This window comes from Monopterus albus, unplaced genomic scaffold (genome assembly GCF_001952655.1).
Source record: "Monopterus albus unplaced genomic scaffold, M_albus_1.0 scaffold258.1, whole genome shotgun sequence".
In the NCBI taxonomy this organism is placed as follows: Eukaryota; Metazoa; Chordata; class Actinopteri; order Synbranchiformes; family Synbranchidae; genus Monopterus; species Monopterus albus.
Window position 1 is genome coordinate 241,417 of NW_018128138.1, and position 12,745 is coordinate 254,161.

Below are 12,745 nucleotides of genomic sequence, written 5' to 3' on the forward strand. Positions count from 1 at the left end.
AGCCCCCCCGGCGGCCTCAAAGCGCCGCCGCTGTCGCCGGATTTCGTGCGTCTTTGTGGGCTGTAACCTCGGCCGCGCTCCGTGAACCCGAACACATCCCGACAGATTTCACTTTGATCTGAAGCTTTTTCTCACATTTTGGCGGCAGAGCGCGAAATGTCTCTAATGATCCTGTAATTATCCGCTAATTACCCGCCAACCCGATTCCGGAGCGGAGCACGGAGACATGGAGCCGAGAGCAGTTATATTAAAATGCTTCAAGGAAAAGGAACAAAGATGCACAAAAGCCTAAATTACAAAAGTAAGATAACAATTCCAAAGTGGATAAAAAATAAACTGAACATATTTTTATTTGGTAGATAATCCGTTATTGTCATGGTAACACGTACAACGACATTTTAGCGGCAGCTTCAGTTGGTGCAGCGATAAAAAACATAACATATGAAATGATAAGCTTCTTTAACATCTTTGTAACTTTGTTTAATGTAGCCTAAATTATATATAAAAATAATATATGCTTATATGATATATATATATATATTTAATCTTTTATTTAAAAAGTTTTCTTGTAATTTTGCTGTTTGCACATTGACGTGTAAATACAAACGTCCACTTCAGTTAATTAATTTTGTTTCCTTTTGTTTAAGCCCCACCCCCCAAAAGACTGGCTAATTAAAGAGCGTGCAATGCGCGCACTATGAGCCCGGGTCTGGTTTCTGTTTAATACTTGCTTCTTAATCAGCCTACCAACATGAGTACATTTCATTCTTTGTGTTTCTGCTCATTCGGATTTGGCCTGAAACGTTGACTTCATTCTCCTGTTTCTCAGTTAAACTGTGGATTTTTTTTCTCCACTGATAAAATGAACCGTTGCTGAATTGATCGTCTTCATATTAGTTGTATTTCACTTACATTTAACATTAAATAAGGTGCTGTGCTCGGTGCATTATGTGTGAAATGACATTTGTCTGCAGATCAGCCGCTTATTGCCGTTTTTCCGGCACCTTCTTGATTTAACCAAACACAGAGAGGCTTTTATTGTGGAGGGTCACAGCTGTCTGACTCCAGTGCAGTTTGGAGATTTAAAAAACAGATTCAGCTCCATTAAATAGTTGGATGTTAAATAAAATTAATCAGATTCAAACAAAAACTTAACATGCCTGTCCATAACGCGCGCACCTTCCGTTCACTGCTGTGGTGAAAACCTCCTATGTCCAGGCTGAAGCTATTACAGACGCACGAACTCTGTTCTCACAGGTACAAACTGGGTTTCTTTCCCTCTCTCACACACACGCGCGCGCGCGAGAGAGAGAGTCCGAGTCCACGTCCCTCCGTGAACCCAGTCCTATTAACTCTCATGCAAACACGATGAAGTGGCGAAAACAAGACATCTCTCTCAGCTTCTTTCAGCTGTGAGACTTTGATGAACAGGATATAAATGTTGTGTTGGGCCTAGAAACTGGTGCGAACAATAAGATAACTTCCAGAAACCTCTTCTACAAACCTTGTTCGCGCACAATGGACAATCATGTGTGAACACGATGCGCAGTCAAGACATGAGAAGAAAAAGGAAATCACAAAAACAAGATGAAAACTTGTGAACAAACCGTAAATCTTGTGACACGAAGACAGGTCGTGTGAAAGTGGAACTGCACAACCCTGATAACTGGTGTGAACAATGTGCGTGTTAACTGACACAAGCGAGATACCATTTAAAAACAAGATGCGGGTGTTGCACTGACGAGACGTGAACGTGTCTGTGTCGTGAACACAAACGATGTTTCCCGTGCACAAGCTCCTGCGCTTGGTACAATATTAGCATTATTGTAGGGACTCGACCCCGAGGTCAGGGGAAAGGTTTAAAGAGTAAAACGGGTCAGATGAGTAATTTTACAGGCATCAGCAGGTTTGTCACTTTCAATTGATTCAAACATAAAAACACAGAGACACAAAGTGAGAGAAATGTCACGTTGGCTGTTTCCTGCTTGGACAGTGAAATAATCCAACGGGTCGTCACACCGTTTCTTTTCAGCCCACAAAGGAGCATTTCATCCTTCAGGGAGAATAAAAGATTCACAATCACTAGATTCTCGGTTTTCCCTGAACAGTGACAGTAAGGATGTTTTCTGAATATGTTGGATTCATAAAATCCAATCAGACAAACCTGTAATGAGGACGGGAGGGAGCAGGAATATGTAGAACTACTACTGACAACAACAACTATAACAACTATAATAATAATAATAATAATAATGATAATAATAATAATAATAATGATGCCTTTTCCTATCAATGCTGCCTCGTGTGAGAGGAAACAGAGACAGTGGCACATTTTTCTGGAACAATCCACCAACATTTCATCACTGGACAGTGAAGCTTCTGTTTATCATTTATGTGGTTTTTAATTTTGTTTGTTGTCATAAACCTCCGTGTGCATGGTTCTTAGAGCAGAAGCCATTTGTGAATATTTATAAAATAAAAGCTAAGTATTTTCTCTTATTTTCAATTGTGTATGAAAATAGACGTGTACAATATCTCAAATAAAATCAAGAGGAAAGAACAGCTCCCAGAAGTAAAAAAACAAAAACAAAAAAACCCACAGCTGGAAAATGTTACGTGCATTTACTCCAGTACAAATGAATCGGTCTCTACTTTATATGCATGCTGTTACTTCTATTTTATTACAAAGAAACAGGCAAATATTGCATATTTTACTGAACTACAAACATTTTAAATAAACTCCACCTCAGTAAATTACTGCATCAGCAATTTGACAGTATTTTTGCAGAGTGGTATTAATAGTTTTACTGCAGTAAAGGACCCTGGTACTTTCACACACAGATGAATAAGAGCTCCACGCCCTGCCTAGCTTTGTGTCTGGCCACACATTGGATAAAAACAATAAACCGTTCACGTAGACATTTAAACGTGGACATTTCCAGTAAGTGAACGTTTCCTCTGCCACCCAGTTCGCTGCTGTAATATGAGCCATATGCTCCCGGCGGGGCAGAGCGAGGCCGCCCGGGGCCCTCCGGCGGTGGCTGTGATGGTGGTGGCAGCCCCGGGGCCCCAGGCATCGTTTCGCTAAACCCCCAGCCCCTTTTCTCTCCACTCACACCTTATGGAGGAAAATGTCGGCCACAATACGGAGGCCCTCGGCCCCTTTCTTCTCCTCGCCTTTCATTCCCCCACTAGAAAGCCACGAACAGGGGCCCCGGGGCCACTAATGCCTTTTGATGGGGATTGGAATTAATTATCTCCAATAACACAATTGTCCTCGGCCAACAAAAAGAGCAAAGAAATCCCCTCCAGAATCAGAGAGAAGAAGAAGAAGAAAGGAGGAGAGAGGGAGGGGGTGATCAAAGGAGAGAGAGAGAGAGAAAGAAAGGACGAGAGAAACCCAGACGCAGTGCGAGAGAGGGAGAGCGAGTGAGAGAGCAGCTGTTTCTCCGTTAGAAATGATATGGAGGAAGTTTATTAGAGCTTTGTGAGGTGGTAATATGGCTCAGCCGGCAGGATCAGACTGGTTCAGTTCGGCAGAGAGACAGGGTTCAAGTAGCTTTGCACACATCAGCTTATGTCAGCTGATCGTTATCAACACATGTGAAATGGCAGTGATCAATATGTGAACTGATCACCACCCATCACTCAGGTGCTGTTAAATACAAACACTACCAATCAAAACAATTTCCCATTGAACTGAACTGGAAACTGTGTCCACACCTTTGACTGGTAGTATTCATATGTGCACCATGTCCTGGTGGTATTTGTCCTGTGCCTGTGCAGTAAACCAGTGTAAACAGGAACCAAGAAACCTCGGTAACCAGGGCAAACACAGAGCAGAAGTTACCTGGATGCAACTGCAGCTCTCTGAGTCTCCTCCTCGTGATCCTGGACTGGTGAGTCTGAACCAGCAGGTCCTGAGGACGCACTGTGGATCAGGTCCGGAGGATGAGTCCACCACCTGGAGAGACACATTATGATGAACAGGTTACATAACCAGGAGCGACCAGTCATCCAGCTGTACTGGTACTACAGTTACAGGTAAGTACACATCTGCAGGCCATTCTGCAGGACATACAGGTACATTAGTACTTTGCTGGTTGGATCTTAAGTCAGTTCATACAGGTAAGAGTGGGCTAGAGGCCAACTGAGGGTTCTCACAATGTCCAGGCTAGAGTTCACTTTTAGGTAAGACACAGCAGCAAGTAGCCAGGGAAACAACAGTAAGTGGTCTGCAGGGTGGCTAACAGGAAGCAGGTTAGACTCGGTCAGAACCACACACTGTTCTTTAGCGGGCAGACGGACTTGAGGCAAACAGATCTTATTGAGCACCAGGACTGAGCTAATAAGTCAGGCAGCGGGCAGAGAGCCATCCAGAAGCAGAGCACAAACTAGTCCGTACACAGGTGAAGCAAGCGGTAAACTGGGGTGACCACAAACTCAGTTAGTGTTTCTGTGTGGACAATCCGGCAGGTAATGTGTTGTGGCCGATGGCTTAAACACCGACTGGGTGAATACACAGGTAGGAAGCAGGTGAGCGTGCGCAGGAAGAGAGACAAAGACGGGGGCTGGGTCTAAAACAACAGGCAAACCAAGGGGTGGAGAAAGCTGCAGCAGTGACGAGCTCCTATGGGGGGTGTTGCTGCCGTTTTGTCAGAAGACCAACGTCTGTGAACATTTCACTGATACATTCACTACGTATTATATCACACTTTCCAAAGATGTCGATCATCGCTGTTCCCTCCAACGTAACACAGATGGGGTTCGGTGCTACTGGTAAAGAGCAAATGTTCAGGTAAAGGTCAAAGGTTAAATATGACCAACTACAGATCTGATTGGTTCATTTAATGGTGGCAGGTACCAGAACCATCATTGTCATGGTAACAATAAGAAACACATGATTAAGATTATGGAACAGTTAAAGCTTAGATACAAACACTACTTGGTAAAGGCCGTGGGAATGTTGCGGTTTGGGTTCAAATAACCTCATCAAGGTTGGAGGACCCTCGTTGTCATGGTTACACTAACAAACGCATAATTAAGGTGCAGTCGTGGTTAAAAGAGGCAGTAGATTTTCCTTTGCTCCATCCACACAGACTACATCGCCTGTCTATGACCTCAAAATATCAAAAAGAAGTACGGTGCGTGACGGGGCCAATCAGAGAGCAGGACCAGTGTAAGCAGGTACACAGGTGAGTTAGAGTTTGGACTTGACTGAGATCCAACTGATTTTAAAGTTAACAGGACACACACACAAAGTAACCCCCCCTCCAGAAGCAACAAACCCATTCTAACACTCTATGGATAAAGAAAACTGTGTCTGCGCCACACGGCTAGACACCCCCAGTAACACACTCTCTCTCTGTGCCACATGGCTAAACCCCCCCAGTAACACACTCTCTGTGCCACACGGCTAGACACCCCCAGTAACACAGACACACACTCTCTCTCTCCCAGGCGGCGTCAGAAGTTGCAGCTCCAACAAACCGGGTCTTTCTGCAGAACAAGCAGATTAACGGCTGCAGGATTAAAACCAGGACACCCAAGTCGACCACAGTGGTCTGTTACCACGGCAACTGGCCGTGGGGGGGCGGTGGAAACCTTGCATGTCCAAAATATCTGAAAGTCTTGTTTCATTGTCGACGAATGAAGGATGAGTTCTCAGACAAACAAACTCTAAATAAAAACAACTGAATTAATTGATATTTATTTTTCACTGGGAAGTTTATTCCTCATATATCGGTTTGCATGTAAACAAGTTTCACATGGGTCTGCTGTAAACGCTAAAAGGCTCATTCAAACTGGAGGCGTTAACCTTTCTCTGTAATTACGTGTCAGATCAGGATCCAAAATGCAGACACAGACTCTGATGGAGTTCGTAATAGTTTTTAATATGAAGGATAAGGAACAGAGACAGAAGTTAAAAACTGAAGGAGCTCAACCAGATGAAAGACCAAGTAAAGGAGTCAACAAAAACACAACTCAACAGTTCAGCCCAGGAGCTACACAACAAAACCAAAAACAAACAAATAAACCAGAGGAACAAACCAAGAATCCTCAAGTCAAGAAGTCCAACAAAGAGACAAGGTGAAATGGTCCAGGGGAAGCAAAAGGTAGGGAAGTTAAACAGGAGACGCACAATCAGAACAGAACAGAACAGAACAGAACAGACAGGGTGTGGTGCGCAGCGAATGGAACGAAGCAGCAAGTGACCAAGGGAAAGGAGGGAATATATGGGCAGGAGACCAGAGGATAACGAGCAGCAGGTGGAAACGAGTAGTGATTAGAAAGCAAGGTAAAGCTGGGGCAGGTGAGGTGGCACAGGATAGGAAACAGACAAAATAAAAGGACGCCAACAGGAAGCAAGTCCCACAACCATAACATTACACAGCTCTTTGTAGTAAACTAATTAACTGTACATTACACTCTGACCAACAGGTGAGGAACTGGCCCTTTAAAGTCTTTGCCTTATTTTCTAATAAACTTTTATATGTATTTGTTGAATCTCACATCACGTTAAAGGACTATTCCCTCTCTTTTGTCCATCAACACTGTCCAAAGCTGAAATAAGGCTTAATTTGACAGGTAGTCAACAAACACTAGATTATATCTTGCAATTTTTTTTTAAACCTTTTAGCTAAATGAAAAAAACAAAACAAAACACTGACGGGTCAGTTTGTTTCTGCCCTCAGGTTTGCCTTGCAGGCTGATCCTCAAAGAGTAAAAACTTATTCTATTGTCTTTCATTTCTCCAGAGGGTGTCTGCTAAAACTCAGACATCTCTCTCAGCACCACTGAACCTTCTCTGTGGCTCCGTGACCTTCTACACCATGCTGACAGTTACCAACCACAGCATCACACACACTGCCACAAGACTTATTAACCTCCACACACCTGACCTGCTCCAGCTGCACTCACTGGCCTCCACCCCCACCCCCACCATCAGGCAGACCTTACTAAACACTGTTCTGCAGGGAAGAGTTTTGTCCCATCTGCTGTGCACACCGTCTTAAATAGTTCCTTCCCAGAAACTCCTCATTTGGCTTTTTTTTTGACAGTGATCATATGAAAGTGAAAACAATCTCTGCAAAGTAAAAGAATGAATATCTGATTTAATTTTAAATCTACTTAAAAATGTACAACAGAAAATAACTGGCTGCATTAGTATTCACTGCCTATAAAAGTGACTGGCCTAAATCATGGCCGGTGCAGCCAGCTGTTGTTGAAGTCATACAATTAGTTGATCAGAGGACATCTGTGTGCAGATAATGTGTTTCATGTGACTGCAGTACAAATACACCTTGGAGGTCCAGTTACCGGTGAATCTGTGTCTGGGCCAAAACCTGCACCAGGAAGACATGAACCTTCCAAGCAACTCAGACAAAAGGTTACTGACAAGTCAGAGTAGGGGTTTCCAAACTAATACAGTTAAACTAATACAGCAACATTTAGGCCTGGAGGAAAACCTGGGACAGTGTGTAAGACAACTGTGACTTGGGAGAAGCCTTGTTCTCCAGCAAGACAATGACCCCAGGCATGCAGCCAGAACTCCGCACAGAAGGAAAACAACACTGTTTGTGTGTTAGGTGTTAGGGTCAGAGCCCAGACCACAGTCCAACTAGAATGTGCGGCTGAAAAGGGCTGTTCACTCACCATCCCCACATGACCCGACAGAGCTTGAGCGGGTTTGCACAGAAGAATGGAGAACAATTCCAGTGTCCAGATGTGCAAAGCTGACAGACGTACCCACAGGCTCAGTGCTGCAACTGCTGCCAAAGGTGCATCTTCTAACCACCGACTTGAAAGCACTGAACACCAACACAAACTGTTATTTCCTCTTATATTTTACTGTACGTGGTAGAGATCTGTCTCCACTTTGACATGAAAGTGTCTTTTCGTGTCATCAGTGACAAAAACCCCACATTAAACTGCTGATGATTCAATGTTGTAACAAAATCAAAGGTGAAAAGCTTTAAAAGTGCAGTAGGTACACTCCAAACCAAGACCCCCGGTCCCTCAGGACACACCATGTGACTGTGTTTGATGTCAGAAATATTTGTATACTGTCTTACTGTTTTTGTGTCTTCACGCGCTGTAACTATGGAAGGGAGTTCCCCCCTCAGGGACAATAAAAAACAGAAAGCAGTTGCCTGATGAAGCTTCATTTGTTTCTTTTAAAGTGGCAGCTTGGCCAAGTTGTTGAAAGTTATTAAAGTTAAATTTTAATATGAAGTTTTAGGGAACATGGAGTCAGAGCAGCTTCCACACATTTGTCAAAGCGATCATATGAAATTAATCTGAGCAGTGTTTCTGTTTAAAACAGGAGAGTTTAAGAGACAAACCTTAAATCAACAGAAGAACTAAAAGGCAGACTGATCTCAATTAGAGGAGGAGGAGGAGGAGGAGGAATCCTTCACTGGAGACACTGAAACGAGATGAAAACCGGACTCAGTTCATCGTTTCTGTGACACAGAAGGACACCTGCTCATTAAAATGTTCATTATGTTGGCAGATCATTAAATGGGGTTACCTGCAGCTTCAGGAGAAACTAAACCACATTTAACTTGTTCATTTCTTCTTCTCTGACTTTAAAAGTACTGTACATTATTTTCAACATCTCAAGGAAGTATCTTCAATAAAACAGCTATTCTTTGGGTCTGCACGAATAAAAACATTTCCAATTGTCATCAAATAAAAATATATGACATATAACTGTTTGTTGTGCTGCTTTATTTCACCTCATGCCAAAACCAAATAAAGAAAAAAGAATTCACTTAGCCATGTTTACTCCAAAATACAAACAACAGAAGCTGATCCATCTTATTGGAAATATTTAATGATTACAACTGAACACAAAATACGGAAACAAAGTCAAAAAACTTTAAGGCCATGAAGAACGCTGTGGGTTTACAGTAGTTATAAACACAAGAGAAAACACCGTCTAGGTTCATAACAGCAGAAACATACAACACCAATGTCCATCGGCTGCATGAGCGCAGATGTTTTTAATGAAATATGGGAAAAAATCAACAGTAAAATGGATGAAAACAGAAAACTGAAAATAAAATCAGATGATCAGACAACGGCTCGGAGGCTTCCTGTCCCGACCTTCTTCCTCAACACTTCGACCAGACGCTCCAACCTGAGAAGAAGAGGAGGAAAAGATTCAGTCTGAAAAATAAGTGGTGAGAAGACAAATGGAGCAAAAACCTGAACAGGACTTCCTCCTAACAGTAAATTTTATTCTCAACCAACAACCCAGCAGGACCCGGCGTCTGAGGCCGGGACCATTTGATAGAGGGAGGGAGGAGAAGGAGGCAAAGCAAACAGAGGTGAAGACGACCCTACCAGAAGTACGAACGTCCACAGTGACGTCCACACTTGCAGCACAACATTTGAACCATTTGTGGTACTGCTTCTATGTAAAGTGACACATGGCCACAGTAACGGTGCTTAGACCACACTTCCTCCTGCAGTGGGTTCTGAAATTTTCACATGCAGTGTCACATTTCTAGCTGCAGTGGTCATGCTTTTACCATGTGACCGGACATTTCTCCAGCCACTGTTCAAAGTGATCTGGTTGGAAATCAGAGAACATAAATAGCCTGTGAGCAGAAAGAGAAACAGACAAAGCAGGAAAGTGAGATGAAGCTGAAATTAAGAAGCGGAGTTGGAGACCTGACCCTGATGACTTTCTAACACTCAGTGAAGCTCGCTCTCTCCCTGGCTCTCTTTCCAAACCAAATTAAACTTCCCGTCTCTAATAACCAGCAGATTTCTATCACCCCCTCCTCTCCAGAGAGCAAATATTCCTCTCTTCACTATTCAGAAACTTGGGAGACTCTTCAGTGCGGGCTGTCCCCCCGCTGGCAGCCAAATTAGAGCAGAAAGCTGTGGGTTTGAGCCCAGGAGGACGGTGCAGGACGCAGACGGACAACTTAAGCTGTTTTCATCAGGAATCTCATCCCTTCATCTTCAGGCTGATGAGATGAGAAGCAGCAGCAGAAGAAGTCACGTTATTCAGCACCAGACCGTCATCCTTCACAAGTTGAAATCTGAAGGATTAATTCTTCCTGATCAACTCGCCGGCAGAGACACTCACTCTGATGTCCACTGAATATGAATCATCACAATCCAATCTCTTTAGTCCCAGCCGCTCAACCAGTCTTTGAACACATCCTGGTGTCTGTGACGGCTGCTGCTGGGTACAGCAACATGTTTTCAATGACAGGAAACTTTACACATATGTCACTGGTTTCTAACCTGTTTGGCTTGTGACCTCTAAAACAGGTCAAATACCAGGTGGCTTCCTTCTCAAATGGTTCTACTGAGGACTCTTTAGAAATAAGGTTATTCTAAAAATCAGAAGAAGAAAAAGAAAACCACTTAACTTTGTGGTAAAAAGGCCAACACATGAAGGCTAAATAGCCAGACTCTCCAAGTCCATCTCAGGGTTTCTGTTCTGTCTCTCCTTTAGTGAATCCTCATTTGGACAGGTGGGGTTTTTCATTTCAGGAACAGAACTCGACATAAATCAGGATTGAGATCATTTAAAACAGCAGCTGATAAAGAAGCCTGCCTATCTCATGGTTCTGTGGTACTTCATCACTGGGCCACACTACGTACAAACATGGAAGTCAAACGTAGCTGAACATTTAATCGTGGAACGTGACTAAACATGATAAAACAAGGAACACAGTGATGAAATAAAATCTGATATCAGCTCCTGTGCTATGAAATCAGCCAGTGCTGATGAAGTTTTAAAACAGTGAAGGACGGTCAAATATAGTGAAACAGACAATTCAGTTCTAGGCCCCGCAATAAGTTTCTGAGTGGTCTGGCCCCTAAAAACCCTCAGAGACATGTTTGCTGAGTCCGGTGGGTGTTTTACAGTTTATCTGTTTTTATTTTTCTTCCATATCTCAATAACCATCTGACTCCATTGTACCGTTGAGCTGAGCCGACTGTATAGACGCTGACGCTGAACAAAGTACCTCTGCCTCCGATCTTAAAGACCTCAGAGGTTAGTCTTGATGGTAAAATACTCCGAGGTTTGTCTAGGGAAAACTGAAGTGAAGAATCCACAGTCTGCCACAGTTGTAACCATAGTACTTTAGTACTGGGTATCTACTCTGGCCCGTTGCTGCTTTGTGCTGTTATTGTTGCTTTTAACATTTATAGCTTGCATTTGAATGTTGTATCTATCCATGTGCGTCGTGTTAAGTACTTTGAATATGGGCCGGCTGTGACTCAGGGGTAGAGAGGGTCGACCCCTGATCGCAGGGTGTGCGGTTCGATTCTCGTTCTTAGTCCACATGGCGAAGTGTCCGTGGGCAAGACACTGAACCCCAAGTTGCCTCCGGCGGCCACCATCGCTGTGTGTGTGGGTGAATCTGTAAAGCGCTTTGTCCAGGTATGGTAGAAAAGCACACGAACACGAATGTTGGTATTTAGCAAAGGTCACTGAATGTATGCACAGCTCAGCATTTCCCTCCTCCTGTGAAAACTGAGCTGGTGATTTCAATATGACAACACAGCATCCAGCTGCTTGTTTCAGATGGATCAGTACATGCCCTCTGACACAGGGCACGACGAACACATTTACTAAATGGCAGTTATTTATTAAGGACCTGAATGGAAATGTGAGAAGATGAAATGAAACTCGAGAACAGATGTTTCCTCCAGCAGATGTGTCGGCTGGCTGCCTGCAGTGAATTACGCTGAAACTAAAGGTGACGTGTTAGTTTGGGGCTACAGCCAAAATATTATTACCTCACTGGATTTTCTTCTAGAGCCGCAACAAATATTTTTTTAAAAGACCAATTAATCCATGAATAATTTTCTCAAGTAATCAATTGTTGTGCCTAGAAAACTGTCACAAATATCCATCACAGTTTCCTAGAGGCCTCCTCTAATGGGTTAACCCTAACCCTTGTTTCACCTGACCAACACAGAAACAAAAATAATTCATGTAAATGATGAAAAGGTTTGAAAGCTTGGAACCAGCAAACACTGGTATCTATGCTTAAAAATGATTCAAACAATTATTAAAGTGGCTGCCATTAATTTTACTTACGACAGACTAATTATCACCAACTAACCGTTTCCATCAGATTTCAAGTTGAATCATGCTCAGAGCCAGGGACCAGGTGTCTGTCTGTATGGAGCGGCTTTAACAGAAGAACACTATGCTCTAAAATGTCAGTGCAACTACAGAACCCGAACATGACGACTGGATACAGTATCAGAGCATGTCGACAGGGAGAAGCTGACCTGTGGACTCTCTCGCAGGCCTCTCGCTCTGCCTCCCGGCAGAGTTGAAGCTCCACTTCCACGCTCTGCTTCTCCTTTGACAGCTGCTGCAGCTGGACCTGCAGGGGCGGGGCCTGATGAGTCGGAGAGACACCCTCACTGGGCAGCAAAGGAGGAGGGGTGAGGAGGGCCTGACAGCTGAAAGCAGGAAGAGGAGAGGATGTTTTACTGCTTTGTCTTGAGGATGGTTCATGTCATTCTTCAGTTTGTTTGAACAAACAGTACAGCCTGTCAGTCAGTTTGAGGAAGACTGAGCTAAACTCACAGGTGACAGACTCCACCCTCTGCAATCGAAATCAACGTACCCTCTGCAGGAAATACACTATATTGCCAAAAGCATTCACTCACCCATCCAAATCATTGAATTCAGGTGTTCCAACCACTTCCACGGTTACAGGTGTATATAATCAAGCACCTAGGCATGCAGACC

The 12,745-nt window shown here is 43.6% G+C and overlaps 1 protein-coding gene across 1 annotated transcript in view; it reads right to left on the reverse strand.

Moving 5' to 3' along the window:
• Window positions 1–8,727: 8,727 nt before the first annotated feature.
• mipol1 (mirror-image polydactyly 1) overlaps window positions 8,728–12,745 on the reverse strand; it is a 35,808-nt gene continuing 31,790 nt past the window's right edge. The window contains exons 12-13 of the mRNA XM_020621371.1: window positions 12,277–12,453; window positions 8,728–9,145 (exon numbers count right to left, since the gene is read on the reverse strand). Of these exons, the coding sequence (XP_020477027.1) occupies window positions 9,079–9,145; window positions 12,277–12,453 (244 nt within the window). The 3' untranslated portion in view covers window positions 8,728–9,078. The remainder of the gene's footprint in view (window positions 9,146–12,276; window positions 12,454–12,745) is intronic.